The sequence below is a fragment of the Erpetoichthys calabaricus genome, chromosome 1, assembly GCF_900747795.2.
Source record: "Erpetoichthys calabaricus chromosome 1, fErpCal1.3, whole genome shotgun sequence".
In the NCBI taxonomy this organism is placed as follows: Eukaryota; Metazoa; Chordata; class Cladistia; order Polypteriformes; family Polypteridae; genus Erpetoichthys; species Erpetoichthys calabaricus.
In genome coordinates, this window is record NC_041394.2 from 88,555,296 (window position 1) to 88,568,732 (window position 13,437).

Below are 13,437 nucleotides of genomic sequence, written 5' to 3' on the forward strand. Positions count from 1 at the left end.
CCTGTATCAGAGACACACGGAGATAAAACGCCCCCCTTTCTTAAGATAATATGCACCTACCTCAAGTTCACAAATTGTAATGAACAATCATGTTGGTGTAACACCGGTGATGTACTAAATAATGCTGTACTAAATAAATCTTTTAGGTTATCCAACACTTATTTGTCTTCCTTAATTTCTAAAAATCTATTCTGTAACATTTTAGATATGTTACTAGACATATTACGGACCTCAAATTCTTCATAAAACATCAGTAGAAATTTGCCAAAACTGCACATTATTGAACTTGTTGTGAGTTGGGCATATTTCTTTTCTTGACTGCCAAGGGTCAAGCTATCAATATTTAATCCTTGCCAAGAAATCAGTCCATTCCAATTAATTTACTGTAACTTCTGATCATTTTCTTGTCAAGATAACCAAGGGATCCCTAGCATTACTTTGGAAATTTCAGAGTCTGCAAATGAAATATGCTCCTCATTGTCAATCTGCAAGGGTGAACTGAGACTTTTTATGAACCCTGGGCCAAATGATCTCCCATTAGTGTTTTGAATTAATATTTTAAGTATAATAAGGTGAGGGTGAAAGTTATATTGGTACACCAACACAGAAGCAAGGAATATTTTCTGCAGCACCTGAGTCACCCAAAACATACGTTTGAATTTTATTTATTTTCAGTGCATACTGCTAAGGAAAGAATACTGAAACTTTAGGGTTTGAAACAACTATTTAATTTCAAGGGTGTTTTGGATTCCTTATTTTCTGATATTGTTTTAAGTAGATAAATATTTATAGCTCATTTCGTTCTTTATTTCACTGATAAATTGTTATTCAGTGGCTCTGAAGCTAGGGATTTGCACTGGCAATTGGAAGGTTGGCGGTTCGAATCCCATAAATGTCAAAAGTGACTCTACTTTGTTGGGCCCTTAAGCAAGGCCCTTAACCTGCAATTGCTCCATCCTGGGTATGACGTTAATCTGCATCCAGCCCTGCATGGTGGCCCTCTGACCTGCAGGGAAAAACTTGGGAGCTGGTAGCAGAATTGGCACTCCAGCCACCATAAAAAACCTCACACTGGTTCCATTCCATCTGAACTAGTGTGTTGCTGAGGTGTCGCCCGTTGCATGGCTGCACTCAGGTCCTAATCTGGGATCCTGAGTTGGTTTATCATGTGGTGGGTGCAGCAACCTCTCTCTCTCTCTTCAAGGAGGATGTTGCTAAAATTGTTGAAATTAAAACCTTGTCATTCCAACCTGAATTTTACAATATATTAAACACTCATTAATGGACTTGTTGTGCTGTTTAAAATTCAGGATCCTGATAAGGTGGCACTAGCTTTTGTTTCAGATAAATCAAAGACTAAGCAAGTGTTTCTTAAAAACTGCCTGTAGTACAAGATGTCAGCCATTATGGATGTGGTGAGAAGTTAAGCAAAATGACACCTTTTATTGGTTAACTAAAAAGATTACAATATGCAAGCTTTCGAGGCAATCAGGCCCATTCCTGATTATAATATGCACGCTTTCGAGGCAAGATGTAATCTTTCTAGTTATCCAATAAAAGGGATCATTTTGCTTAAAAACTATCAAAATTTTTACAGCAAGGATGGATGCTATCTTACACAGAAGTCATCCATTTCAAATGTTTTTCTATCAAAAGCAAAATAATAAATAATATTTTAGATGTCCTGGTAGTGATTTGCGAATGAGCTATCCTGAAACTCAAAAGTTTACTCTGGTTAAAAACGCTTACAACTCATGGTGTTTCCTGTGTACCAGACGTAGATGTAGATGTAGATGCAACTGTTGGTGATGCAGTGTCAGCAGCAGCAGCGGTTTATAATTCATTTTCAGACTGGCGCCTATCCTGACAGTGAAGTGTCAGAGGTATGGTCCAACCCTGGATGACATGCTGGCTCACTGCACAACACTCCCACACACTAACACTCAAGTTCAAATCACCAGTCAGTCTAATCCGTACATCTGCAGCATGTGATAAGAAACTGGGGTACCCGGAGAAAACCTAAGTAAACATGGGAACATTCTGCAAGTTCTAGAAAGACAAGGAGCCCAATTCCTCTACAGTGGTGAAACAGTCACACTACTCACAAAACTAGTGCACTTATTCATTCAAGATTCATTACAGAAATACTTAACATTTCACGCTTCCAGTGATTAATAAACCTTATGACATGTACACAAAATATCAATAAACCTCATGTGCCAAAAACAACAGCTCATCACAGAATGTTTGTCTCAGCATAAATCTTGCAATAATGAGGTCAGCCATCTTCTCCTCACCTTATCAGGAAAAGCTTCGAAGGATGTGCGGACAGGGTCACGGCTGCCAAACTTGGAAGATTTGAAGCGGCGAATGATATCCTGAAGAGTGGCTGCAACCACAAAGTATTCCTGCTTCAGGCGAAGTTCCTTACCTTCAAAGAACTAGTTATTGGAATAAAACAAGTGTTATTACATTAGGAAATATGGTAAGTTAAAAAAAAACTATATATAAATAAGAGCAGACACAGAATACCTTTTCTTCAAGTGACTGAAAAATTTGTGGCTTGGAAAATAATTAACAGCTAATTAACTTACTATAACTCCAGTACAAACTCCTTTCAATTGTAGTAACCAAAATTTTTTTTTTAATCATATTATGGCGGCAAATGGGGGTGTTGATTATGTTCACACTGCCAGTGTTAACCCATCAAAGAAAAATCCTTGCATCCATGTTTTCTGTTCTCTTTTTCTATAACAGAGTAGCAGAAACTGGCACCTACATCAGCCACATACTGTAGAATGGAAATCCTATCCATCAGTCAGCGTGCTCACTTAGACAGGAATACGTCAGAATATGAATTAATTTAACCTACGCATCTTTGGAATGTGGCAAGAAGTTGGAGTACCCGGAGAAAACCAATATACAGGTAAGCAAGGGTAAACTGTGGATCCTCTCCACAAATGTCATTCAACAAGGGGTCAAACTCAGGTTCCTGTACCTCTGAGGCAGTTATGCTCTCCATCCCTTTTTCTTCTCAGTGTAAACTCATTTTTGATGATTCTGCAGAATTTCTTAAGACATATGTTTATCAGAAGAAACTATTTTATGCGAGATCCTCACCTACAAACTTCTCACTGGCAGCTAGGTAAAAGACTAACTTTGCATCACTGACACTTGTAACTTTGCCGGCTGAATCATCTGGAAGTCTGCACATGCAAAATGAATAATTCAGCTGCTACTACCAATAAACTATGATAACATCCAGCAATTGCTGACTGAAGAAGGCTAGCTTGGAACTCCTAAGAGGTTAGCAGAGTCCTGTTTGACTTGAACTTGATGCTTAACACTGAAACAATGCCAGCTATCAAACATTTACTCTCCCAATCTCTCATTGAACTTGTCTCTTCAGGTAAATGGAAAAGGGTGGCACAGATTTTTATGAGCTGATTTTTTCATGTTACTATCCGGACTTGAGGTTGTTTCTACTCTCTATCACTGTGGTGTTTTAATGTTTGAAGATTCTGCGTATTTTATTCGAGTTTTGTGTAAACTGAAAGTTCTTAAGTAGAAATATTGATTTATCAATATTGGCATTTGGATAAGAACACATTTTTTACACACACTATTATTAAATCCAGTATCAGTTGCTTCTAGGGAGGTCTTTGAGAAGTAAAAATAAGCAAATAATGTATGTGCATTCATTTTGTAAATGTATTCATTTATTTTCAAGAACCACTTAAATTATTGAGTCGCTGTGTGTCAGGACCTCTAATGATAGATAGATAGATAGATAGATAGATAGATAGATAGATAGATAGATAGATAGATAGATAGATAGATAGATAGATAGATAGATAGATAGATAGATAGATAGATAGATAGATAGATAGATAGATAGATAGATAGATAGATTTATTAATTCCAAGGGGAAATTCACATAATTTGGCAGTAGCATACTGATAAGGAAACAATATTAAATTAAAGAGTGATAAAAAAAATTAAAAAAATGCAGGTAAAAACAGACAATAACTTTGTATAATGTTAACGTTTACCCCCCCCGAGTGGAACTGAAGAGTCGCATAGTGTGGGGGAGGAACGATCTCCTCAGTCTGTCAGTGGAGCAGGACAGTGACAGCAGTCTGTCGCTGAAGCTGCTCCTCTGTCTGGAGATGACACTGTTTAGTGGATACGGTGGATTCTCCATGATTGACAGGAGCCTGCCCAGTGCCTGTCGCTCTGCCACAGATGTCAAAATGTATAATGGAAGCAGTAGGTGCCAGGCAAGAAGAAAGCCAGAATAAAATAGTTATGAAGCAATACTTCTGCCAAATTTGTATTGTCCTCTTAACCAAAGAGATGCAAAACACCTAAATATACTGTATATTATATTTGTTTCACAGTAAGCAAAAATGCACTACAAAGGTTTACAAGTCAAGCATTGTATTTGTTTATAATTTCTATCTGAAAACAGAAGAAATTCATGCAGCATAAGGTTTATGGAGATGTCATACTTTTAACTAAAAGGTTGCTTATGGCTAGTTCTGCATTGAACAAATAGAATTAAAAAAATCAAGATTAATATAATTTTTAAAATCATTTTGACATATATTTATTGAATATAGTATATTACAAAACAGATTTACAGCTTTGGACTCATTCAAATGCATATAACTGCCTTTTAATGTGCCCTGACTAGCACTGCATTTTTAAAAACAGTTACCTATCTATTCATTTAGCTAATCTATTTATTCACTTCAGGCTCACAAGGATGCTGGAGCCAAACCAGCAACTCTAGGTCCAGGACAGGAATCGTCTATAGACAGGCACCAATTCATCATAGCATGTTATAAAAATAATAGCACATGATAGAAATATATAATATTTTTAAATAAAAACACCCCTTGTATATAGCGCATAAAAACAACACAAATGTTTAAAAAAATCTCTTCATAATGTATTTCTGCCTGGACGTAATGTGGGGAGAAATTACAAAACCAATCATTGCATTTACTGGACAAGCCAATAGCCAGAGCATAATGTCAAAAATCTTCTTTTCAGTTTCCATCTTTGTGCACATTTTTTCTCTGTGCTGTAAGATAAGTCAGCACTTCTTGCCTAAGCCAACACAAATAAACAAAATCAGGAGTGGTCTCCCTTAGACTTTCTCATGTACTCAGATATGGGGATGGATATTTGAGGAGTAAACCGCAAGATAATGATTATTATATTATGTACATTAAAGAACCATCAACAACAAATTAAATCAAATTAATAATATATTGAACAATTATTACAAAAGTAAAGTTGAATAAATCGGACTCTGCAGCTGCATGAATAATAGGTAAAATACCACTTCCAGTTAGTGGAAATAGCCTGAAAGTTGACAGAAATCTATACTTTGTACCTAATACTTGTAAGCAAAATTTGGTTGACCTAAGTGAAAGCATACTCAAGTTATCGTGTTTACATACACACACACACACAGACATAATTCCAAAAATGGTATTTTCAGACACAGGGAGGTCTAAAACATCAAGATTCATCAAAATCTCGAAATCTAATTTTTGGAGGATTCCAATACTCTCCCTATACTTCGTATACGAGAAAGTCAGGGAGGTCTAAAATGTTGAGATTCATCAAAATCTCGATATCGAATCTTTGGACGATTACACTTCTTTCCCTATACTTCGTATATGAGAAAGTAAAAAATAAACTGTCAGAATTGTTGGGGAAAAAGTGAAAGTGTGTTTGTGTCTTTTTTTAAATAGTTGGATATATTAACAGTATCTGTACATAAAGTAAAAACACTATTAATAAAATGGTGGCACCCAACCTTCTTATTGAAACACATCACAATAATCAATGGTGAATTCAAAATTAATTTATCACACAACATCCAAGGACATGCCCCATGTGATAAATATTAGCCACATTAATGTTGCATTGAAGCTGAGAACATATTTTCAGTTTAACTCATAAAAACAATTATTAACGTACTTCATCCAACAAAGTTTATAAGGTACTTACGTTATCATTAGGATAAAGTACACGGGAAATATTTTCAGCCAAATTTCTGTCCAAAACAGCTTGAATGTAACCACCAACATTAACTGTTAAAAGATAAGTTATATTAAATCATATGGTGTTTTCCAGGCCACAGTTGTTGATCAAAAATCAAGGTTACTATTTCCTTCAGTATGAAAAAGAACAGAATGACCCAATCATCAGCTATGGTACAAAGCTCCAAGCAGCAACAAGACTAGATGAAATTTAGTCAAACTTTCTCCTTAACATCTTTCTTTCTATGGTTTTGACACTCACAGTCTTTCAGATTAAACTCATTAGGTGCCTTTGCAGACCACAGTCTCATGGTGTTTACATAGTTGTTCCGGTATCCTGGGACAGGGGTATCATATGGCAATGCAAGAACAACCTGCAAAAACAGACAAAAAAACAGAAGCAGGATCAAAATATGAGACATGTTCGGATGGGTCATTCCAGTTGTGAGGGACAAATACTATATATATGGTATATATTAATTTGCCACATGAAATTTTGTTCAAAAGTGAAGCACATTTTATAAATTGTACAAAAGAATAGCCTACTCTTGTGTTTTATAATGGAGCTTATGGGTACTGGGGCCCCAGTCAAAAAAAAAAGACTCAGACTTGCTGAATATTCCATTTTGAAGTAGCAAAGGTTTTGATTTAAGAATATGTGCCTTCCACATTTCTGAGACATGTTTGAGAAAACAAAAGTAAACTGAAAAAACACAATTTGATTACTGATGCTTGGTGCTATTTTCTCAAGGTATGGATAAATTTCTTGTTCACTTGTCTGCTCGCAATTGCAGGCCCCATTCAATCCCCCACCCAGCCAAGCTATATTTTGCTTGCCCTACTTTTTGAGTTTACAAATACACACTCAAATCATATGATTATTTTTTCCTAAACCATATGTACTTTTCACCCATTATGTTTTGTGTTTGTTCTGTGTTGTTATTTTACATATATACCTTATAAAGTGAGACTCACGAGTTGCAGAGTAGCGCACATATGAGTGTCATTATACTTTGTACAAATAACAATTAATCAGAACTGGAGTTATTACACTTTACACTGCATTGTATTCTTAGATAGCCTTAGATTTTGGAAAGAACCAAGCCACCAGCACATCACACTTTCTGGGTCATGCAGGCACGCAACAAAAAAAAAATACTCACAAAATGAAAAAGGCAGAATGTGCAGCAGAGTAGATTGAAGCAAAACAAACCAATGCATGACAAGTTGCTCTTGCAGAGGATATAGTAATAAAAGAAGTGAGGACAAAATTTTTGAGTGAATAACTCATCGACACACTAATACCAATCAATACTTAAATACACAAGGAGAACATACAAATGCTAGGCAGGTCCTGGAGCTGTGAGGCAGGAAAGGCAGCACTGCACAACCACCCCGCCTATGTTAAAACATCTGTACTAAGCTTGAACCTGATTAAACTTGGGTGAATTGGCATTGGTAAAGTGCCTCCAGTGTGTATGTATGAGTGTGTGTGTGTGTGTGTGCACCCTGTCCAGGAATTATTCCTGCCTTGCCTGTCTGATGTTTGCTGGGATAGGCTCCAGCTGTCCCATGATCCTGGTCAGGATACACAGGTTAGGAAGATGGATGGATGGCTGTAATGTTTGTTCAGTTCTTGTCACTTGATTGAATGTTACATACATGCTCAATATTCTCTCTCACCAAAGTACACTACTATTGTTGGGAACAGGCAACATTTTTCCAAAATAACAAAATAAGGTTCCATATAGTAAAAAAAAAATATATAAGCGATCGTGTGTTTTTTTCAGTTTTTACTGTCTAGATATCTACAGAACAGAGACAGCAATTCTCATCTAGGATTCAGCATTCAATACCAATAATGGTGCTTGGTGAAGACTTTCTGAGATGAATCCACCCCCCTGAGGCTGAAGGCTGCCATGGAGGAAGATGTGTGGCAATGTGAAGTGCATGTTTCCTTTTAAAATGACTGAGTCTCACAACAATGGTTTGCTTTTTTTCTTCTTAAAAAAACATGGATGCACTGTTTTGTAATATACGTGTACTGTCAAGACGTTGATCTTTGCTTAATGACACTTCTGGCTTGAAAAATAGAAATACTCTGTAAGTTTATATGGTTTTTTTTGCAATGGTAGCAAAAGATTTACCCATAAGTTTCATTATAAAATGAAATAGCGAGCTAGTTATCTTATTATGATTTATAAAATATGCTTCACTATAGAAGGCAATTTTATGTGGAAAATTCATATATACCAAAACTGTGAAGAAAATAACTTTAATGTAAAAAAATACTGAACTTATCCTTGAAGTGCTGTCTCTGCCTCCTCAAATACATGTTTACCCCCTTAGTTCCTCAATGTGTAAAATACACACTTAGCAAACTGCTTTGATCCTTGCATTGAAGGTTTAGAAGAAATAATAATAATGGTCATACACAGTTTTTAAATAACTTCAACCTTCCTTCATTGAGATCAAAGCATGAATGAAAGACAGCTGGTAATGTAATTTCCTGGACCAAGACTGCTGACCTTTACCTTTAATAATGGCCGGATATTCATAGTAGGATACTCATCTTTTCTTCCAATACTGTATTTATTTATATGTTGTGCACAGAAAGATGACTAGAACTGATTAATCACATTATAGCACAATAGGAACAAAATTACAAATCCTGAGGTGAAGTGCCATATTGGGGATTTCATCTATGAATGCTCATAGGATGTGGGGGACTGTACTTTGTTGGCTATGAAATAATTTAATAGTGACAAGATAAACTTTCATCAGTTTGTCAAAGGACTACATGGAAATTATGTCAACTACATAAATCAGTCAATGAAAATTTGATGAAGAAATATTTATTACTAAGATATGTAGTACCTTTGGTTAAAGAATTATAACTTCAATCTGTTAATCACACTCCTAATTAAAGACAAAAACAGTCAATGCTGCCTCAGAACTTTTCTAAGTCTACCTTTCTTTCCTTTTTGGACACCATATTATATGCCCCTTGAACCCACTTGCTGTTAATAAAGTTTGAATTTAATTTTAACAAGAATTTTTTCTTCTTCAAAATCCAGAATCATGTTCATATTTATTACCAGTACATTTGGAGAACATAATATAGCATAACATTCCTCACACCCACTAACTCAGGTAGCCAGAGCCTGTCCTAGCAATACAGGGCAGGAAACGGGCCTGGATGGGGCACCAGTGCACAGGAGCCAATCACAAAACCAACCTTACTCACAATCACCTTCTGAAGTTGCCAATTAACCTAACCAGCACTATCCACTGCAACACCCTTAATTTGAGATCAAATATTAAAAATGTACTATAATTGTAATATATATAATGAGATACATAGAAGAGCAGCATCTCATGTGAATTTAATGTTTGACTGGGATGTACATTATTATAAGTTACTGTAACAAATCAGATTAATCCTGTGCGCACCAGACTGATATCCCCTTCCTTGAGAAATATCTGCTGCAAATCTAAGGGTCACAGGTGACAGTAGAATTGGGAGCAAGCCACTGGATAATGCACTAGTACATGTCCAGAGTGGCCTAATTACACAAGTACTCACACCTACACTGACACAAGGCCAATTCGGGATAGCAATTTGACCTAAAACACAGATATTTCAGATATGGGGTCAAAAAAGTTTAACACCTGGAGGAAAATATCCTATGCAAACTACGGCAAGTGAGAATATGCAAACAATCTACAGACAGAAGATGTTCAGAATTTGAACCCATCAGTAGGGAAAACTGAATTTTTTTAACTGAAAAAAATATTCTTTGATGTAGTGCTAAAGTATCAAGTATTTATCTTTCTATTAAAACACAGTATATTCCCCATTGAAAATTGACTCAGAGGTCTGAGTAGGAGGTTATTACTTGTTTTTGATGAATTGATGCGATTCAAAAACTATTAATACTGACTAGCAATCCTGAGCTCCATCTCAAACTACCTTCATCCCTTCAACTTACCTGAGTATCCATCCACTTTGCTCCTTCTGCTGTGTGCTCTACCCTGCCATAGAAGTTGACGGGAAGCATGTATTCTGGGCGGGCCTTCTCCCAGGGGTTGCCATAGCGCAACCAATCATCAGCCTCCTCCACCTTTTAGGGAAATATGAACAACAACAACAAAACAAGGGTAAGTTTCCCAAAACGTCATAACACTAGGTACTTTGTTAAGTTCATTTTAAGACTGTTAACAATTGTTGAGATAGTCCTGCTGTAGACCTCACACTTGAACCTTCAAAATGCATGCTAGCTGTGAAGTTTGTAGCCTGTCTCATTTACTCTTACTGGGCTGTTTTCCTTTCATCCCCACAACCAAAGTTTGAGTCAAATCAAGGGGCGATTAAGTTGAGATTGTAAGAGCTACATCTTATCATGTATGTCACATCATCTCTTAACTCAGTCCGGGTATGATTGCTGCTGGGTGAATATGGGAATGGAAGCGGGTATCGTCTACATGTATACTTGCTAACTCAAATGCTTAACACCCAAACCATGTCTGACGGGAGGTGTAACAACACATAACACGGGGCATGCTGTGTTGTGGAATACGCTCCAGAAATTTAGAAGCTGTGCTTTCAGTGCCTACACAAATCACTGGAGGAACATAAAACTTTACCAGAGTATTGCTCTGCTATTATTTTTGTGTATGCTATGCTGCACATCAAGCTGGCATACACCTACACCACAGTGAAGCAGAACATGATGAGGAAGAAAAGAAAACCTTGTAATCGAGATACTGAACGAGAAGCAACAAAACTTCATTAGCTAGGTTTGGATACAAAGATAAACCTTAGCAAAATGTTTTTACTTGATCTGTGTGCAATAATTTTCAAAAAAGTCTACGTGGGTGTGAAGTTATAAGTGTGGTACTGGGTTCATCAGGCTTTCTGTCTGTGCGCCTGAACAGACAGAGTATACAGTAAATGACGGACGTGGGCACACCAAATTGTGCTATTGTTTTTTGTTTGTAGCATTAAGAATCTTCTTCTTATATAATACGTTATCGTGGCTGTCCGTTTGTCTGTCCAGGATTTTAAATCACCTGTAGCTCGCAAACCGTTTGACCTATTGACCTGAAATTTGGTACACATATATTACTACTATCCACTTTTGGGGTGATGATTGACCTCCAAGGTCAAAGGTCAACCCAGGAAAGTCAAGATCAAAAATCAAATAACCTGTAGCCTGAAATTTGGTACACATATACTATGCTGAAACTCTACACTACAGCTTTATATTAAAAGCGAAGAGTTTCAGAATTATTCCTCTTTTTATTTTTATTTTATTTTATTGTAGAATCAACTCTCGGCAGCAGGCAGCCTCATATCTTAAATCATTCTTGAGGCAGATTGAACACTTAACTGCTAGCTTAAGTGAAAAATTAAGGAAAACATACTAATTAATTCCAACACAAAAACTGACTTAATCAGTTTTAACGTGAAAAGATGCCGACGAAAGAAGAGAGGAAGCGGGCCGCTAGGGTGGAGAAAAGAAGATCTGCTCAGGAAGCAGCAAGCGCATCAACCTCTGAGCAAACAAATGCTAAAGGTGCAGAGAAAGAAAGTCAAGTGTATTCACTGCACGTTATCGTACAGTCCGCCGTTACTGGTTTAATATAAAACCTTTTTTTTGTTTAATTGAAATTAGCATTAAAATGTAGGGCATGCCTTTCTTTCTCCATTTACTGTTGTCACACACATGCGCATGGGAGGCAGCTAAAGGGCTTGAGTGACGGCAGTTCTGAGATATGCCGGGAGGTGGCAGAGTGCACTGACTCTTTCTCTCTCTTGCCTGCAGACCATTCCCGGGAGATTCCACCTGGCTCTCGTGACATCATTTCCAGGACCGAGCCAATGGAAGGAGACCTTACTGGCTCCGGCCCCTCTGACGTCACGTCTGGGCCTGAATCAATGGAGAACGAACACGTCCCTGATCCTTATGACCTCACTTCCTGTCTTCCCCTTTAAAACCTTGCCCTTTGTCCTAATTCCTCTGTCTTGTCTTGGACTCAAATGTATGCACATCAGTGCTGTTTATTTGCATGAAAACGACTTTTGCAGCCAGGATACCAGATTATACGGGTGGCTGCCCCAAACCTTTATCTGAGTATGTCTCGTTTTTGTGACACTGTATATGCACGTTTCAGGTATAATAGTGAAAAATAATAATAATAATAATAAGTTAGTGCACTGATTGTTCAGTTTTTGACTGGTGACAATTTTTCCCATGCTGATGGACAGGAGGAGTAAATGAATAAACACTTTAAACTGTGTCATTAAATGTCAGATTCCCTTCAAGACGAAATTGGCAAGTACTAGACTCATGTCCTCCATTTGTTTCTCATTTATGAGGAATTCATCATTTTCAGGATGGCTATGTTTGTGAACGTGACTAAAGACACTGCTGTATTTTTCATTTACAAAGCAAAGAATGAGGGCCAGCCTAGTGAACCACGTAACCATGCGAAATGCAACGTACAGGAAACTACTACTTTCATACATTATGAAATTAGTTCTTGATTAAAGGTGCTTTATTTAAAGTCAAAATAATCCAGCAATTGTTATAAGACGGATAGCAAGCAATATTTACAGAATGTTTAGCTACATAAATCAGGGCACATTCAATGTAGGTGGAAATTTCCTATAAAACCTATGACAGCATCTTAACATACTCGAGCATCTCACTGATATAACGTTCAGTTTCTTTCAAAATGTACCCAGTGAATAAAGAGCCACAAACTAAAATACCACACAAGGGAAAATGCTTCATACCTGCCACCCTCCACGGATTTTCTGGTTGAAGATACCAAATTCATAACGGATACCATAGCCATATGCAGCCAAACCAAGAGTAGCCATGGAGTCAAGGAAACAAGCTGTAGGGCCATTTAAGAGTTTGGGGGAAACAAACACATCAGAGTTATATTCTTACCATTTCAGTGTTAATATTTTTCCAAAACATGAAACTTAACATAAATATAATGTCTTTAAAGAGATTCTGGAGGTTCTCTGCAGTGTTTCCTGCTATTTTTGTCAGAATACTGTAGGAAAGACTCACCTGCTAGACGTCCAAGTCCACCATTTCCAAGACCTGCATCTTCCTCAATCTCCTCCAGGTCTTCCATATCTAAACCAAGCTACATGATAGGTACAATCAATGAACTGTCGTGAGCAGAATAGCAACAACTGAAGGTAACACCATATAAAGAAACCTAAAAGTGAATTTTCAAGAAAAATCTGGAACTACTTTCAAAATGGATCAAAGGATTGCTTTGCTTTCAAAAGCAAAGGATTCAGTTACTAAATGCTCACTGCAGAATGGTGGTCGGCTGAGAGAGAGCGACCAGA

General features: G+C 37.1%; 1 protein-coding gene across 1 annotated transcript in view; it reads right to left on the reverse strand.

Annotated features, from left to right (window-relative positions):
- Window positions 1-13,437, reverse strand: part of LOC114652825 (glycogen phosphorylase, muscle form) — a 93,612-nt gene that overhangs the window by 61,569 nt on the left and 18,606 nt on the right. Inside the window, exons 3-8 of the mRNA XM_051919819.1 lie at window positions 13,148-13,226; window positions 12,862-12,965; window positions 10,052-10,183; window positions 6,322-6,433; window positions 6,028-6,110; window positions 2,298-2,441 (exon numbers count right to left, since the gene is read on the reverse strand). Coding sequence (XP_051775779.1) covers window positions 2,298-2,441; window positions 6,028-6,110; window positions 6,322-6,433; window positions 10,052-10,183; window positions 12,862-12,965; window positions 13,148-13,226 — 654 coding nt within the window. The remainder of the gene's footprint in view (window positions 1-2,297; window positions 2,442-6,027; window positions 6,111-6,321; window positions 6,434-10,051; window positions 10,184-12,861; window positions 12,966-13,147; window positions 13,227-13,437) is intronic.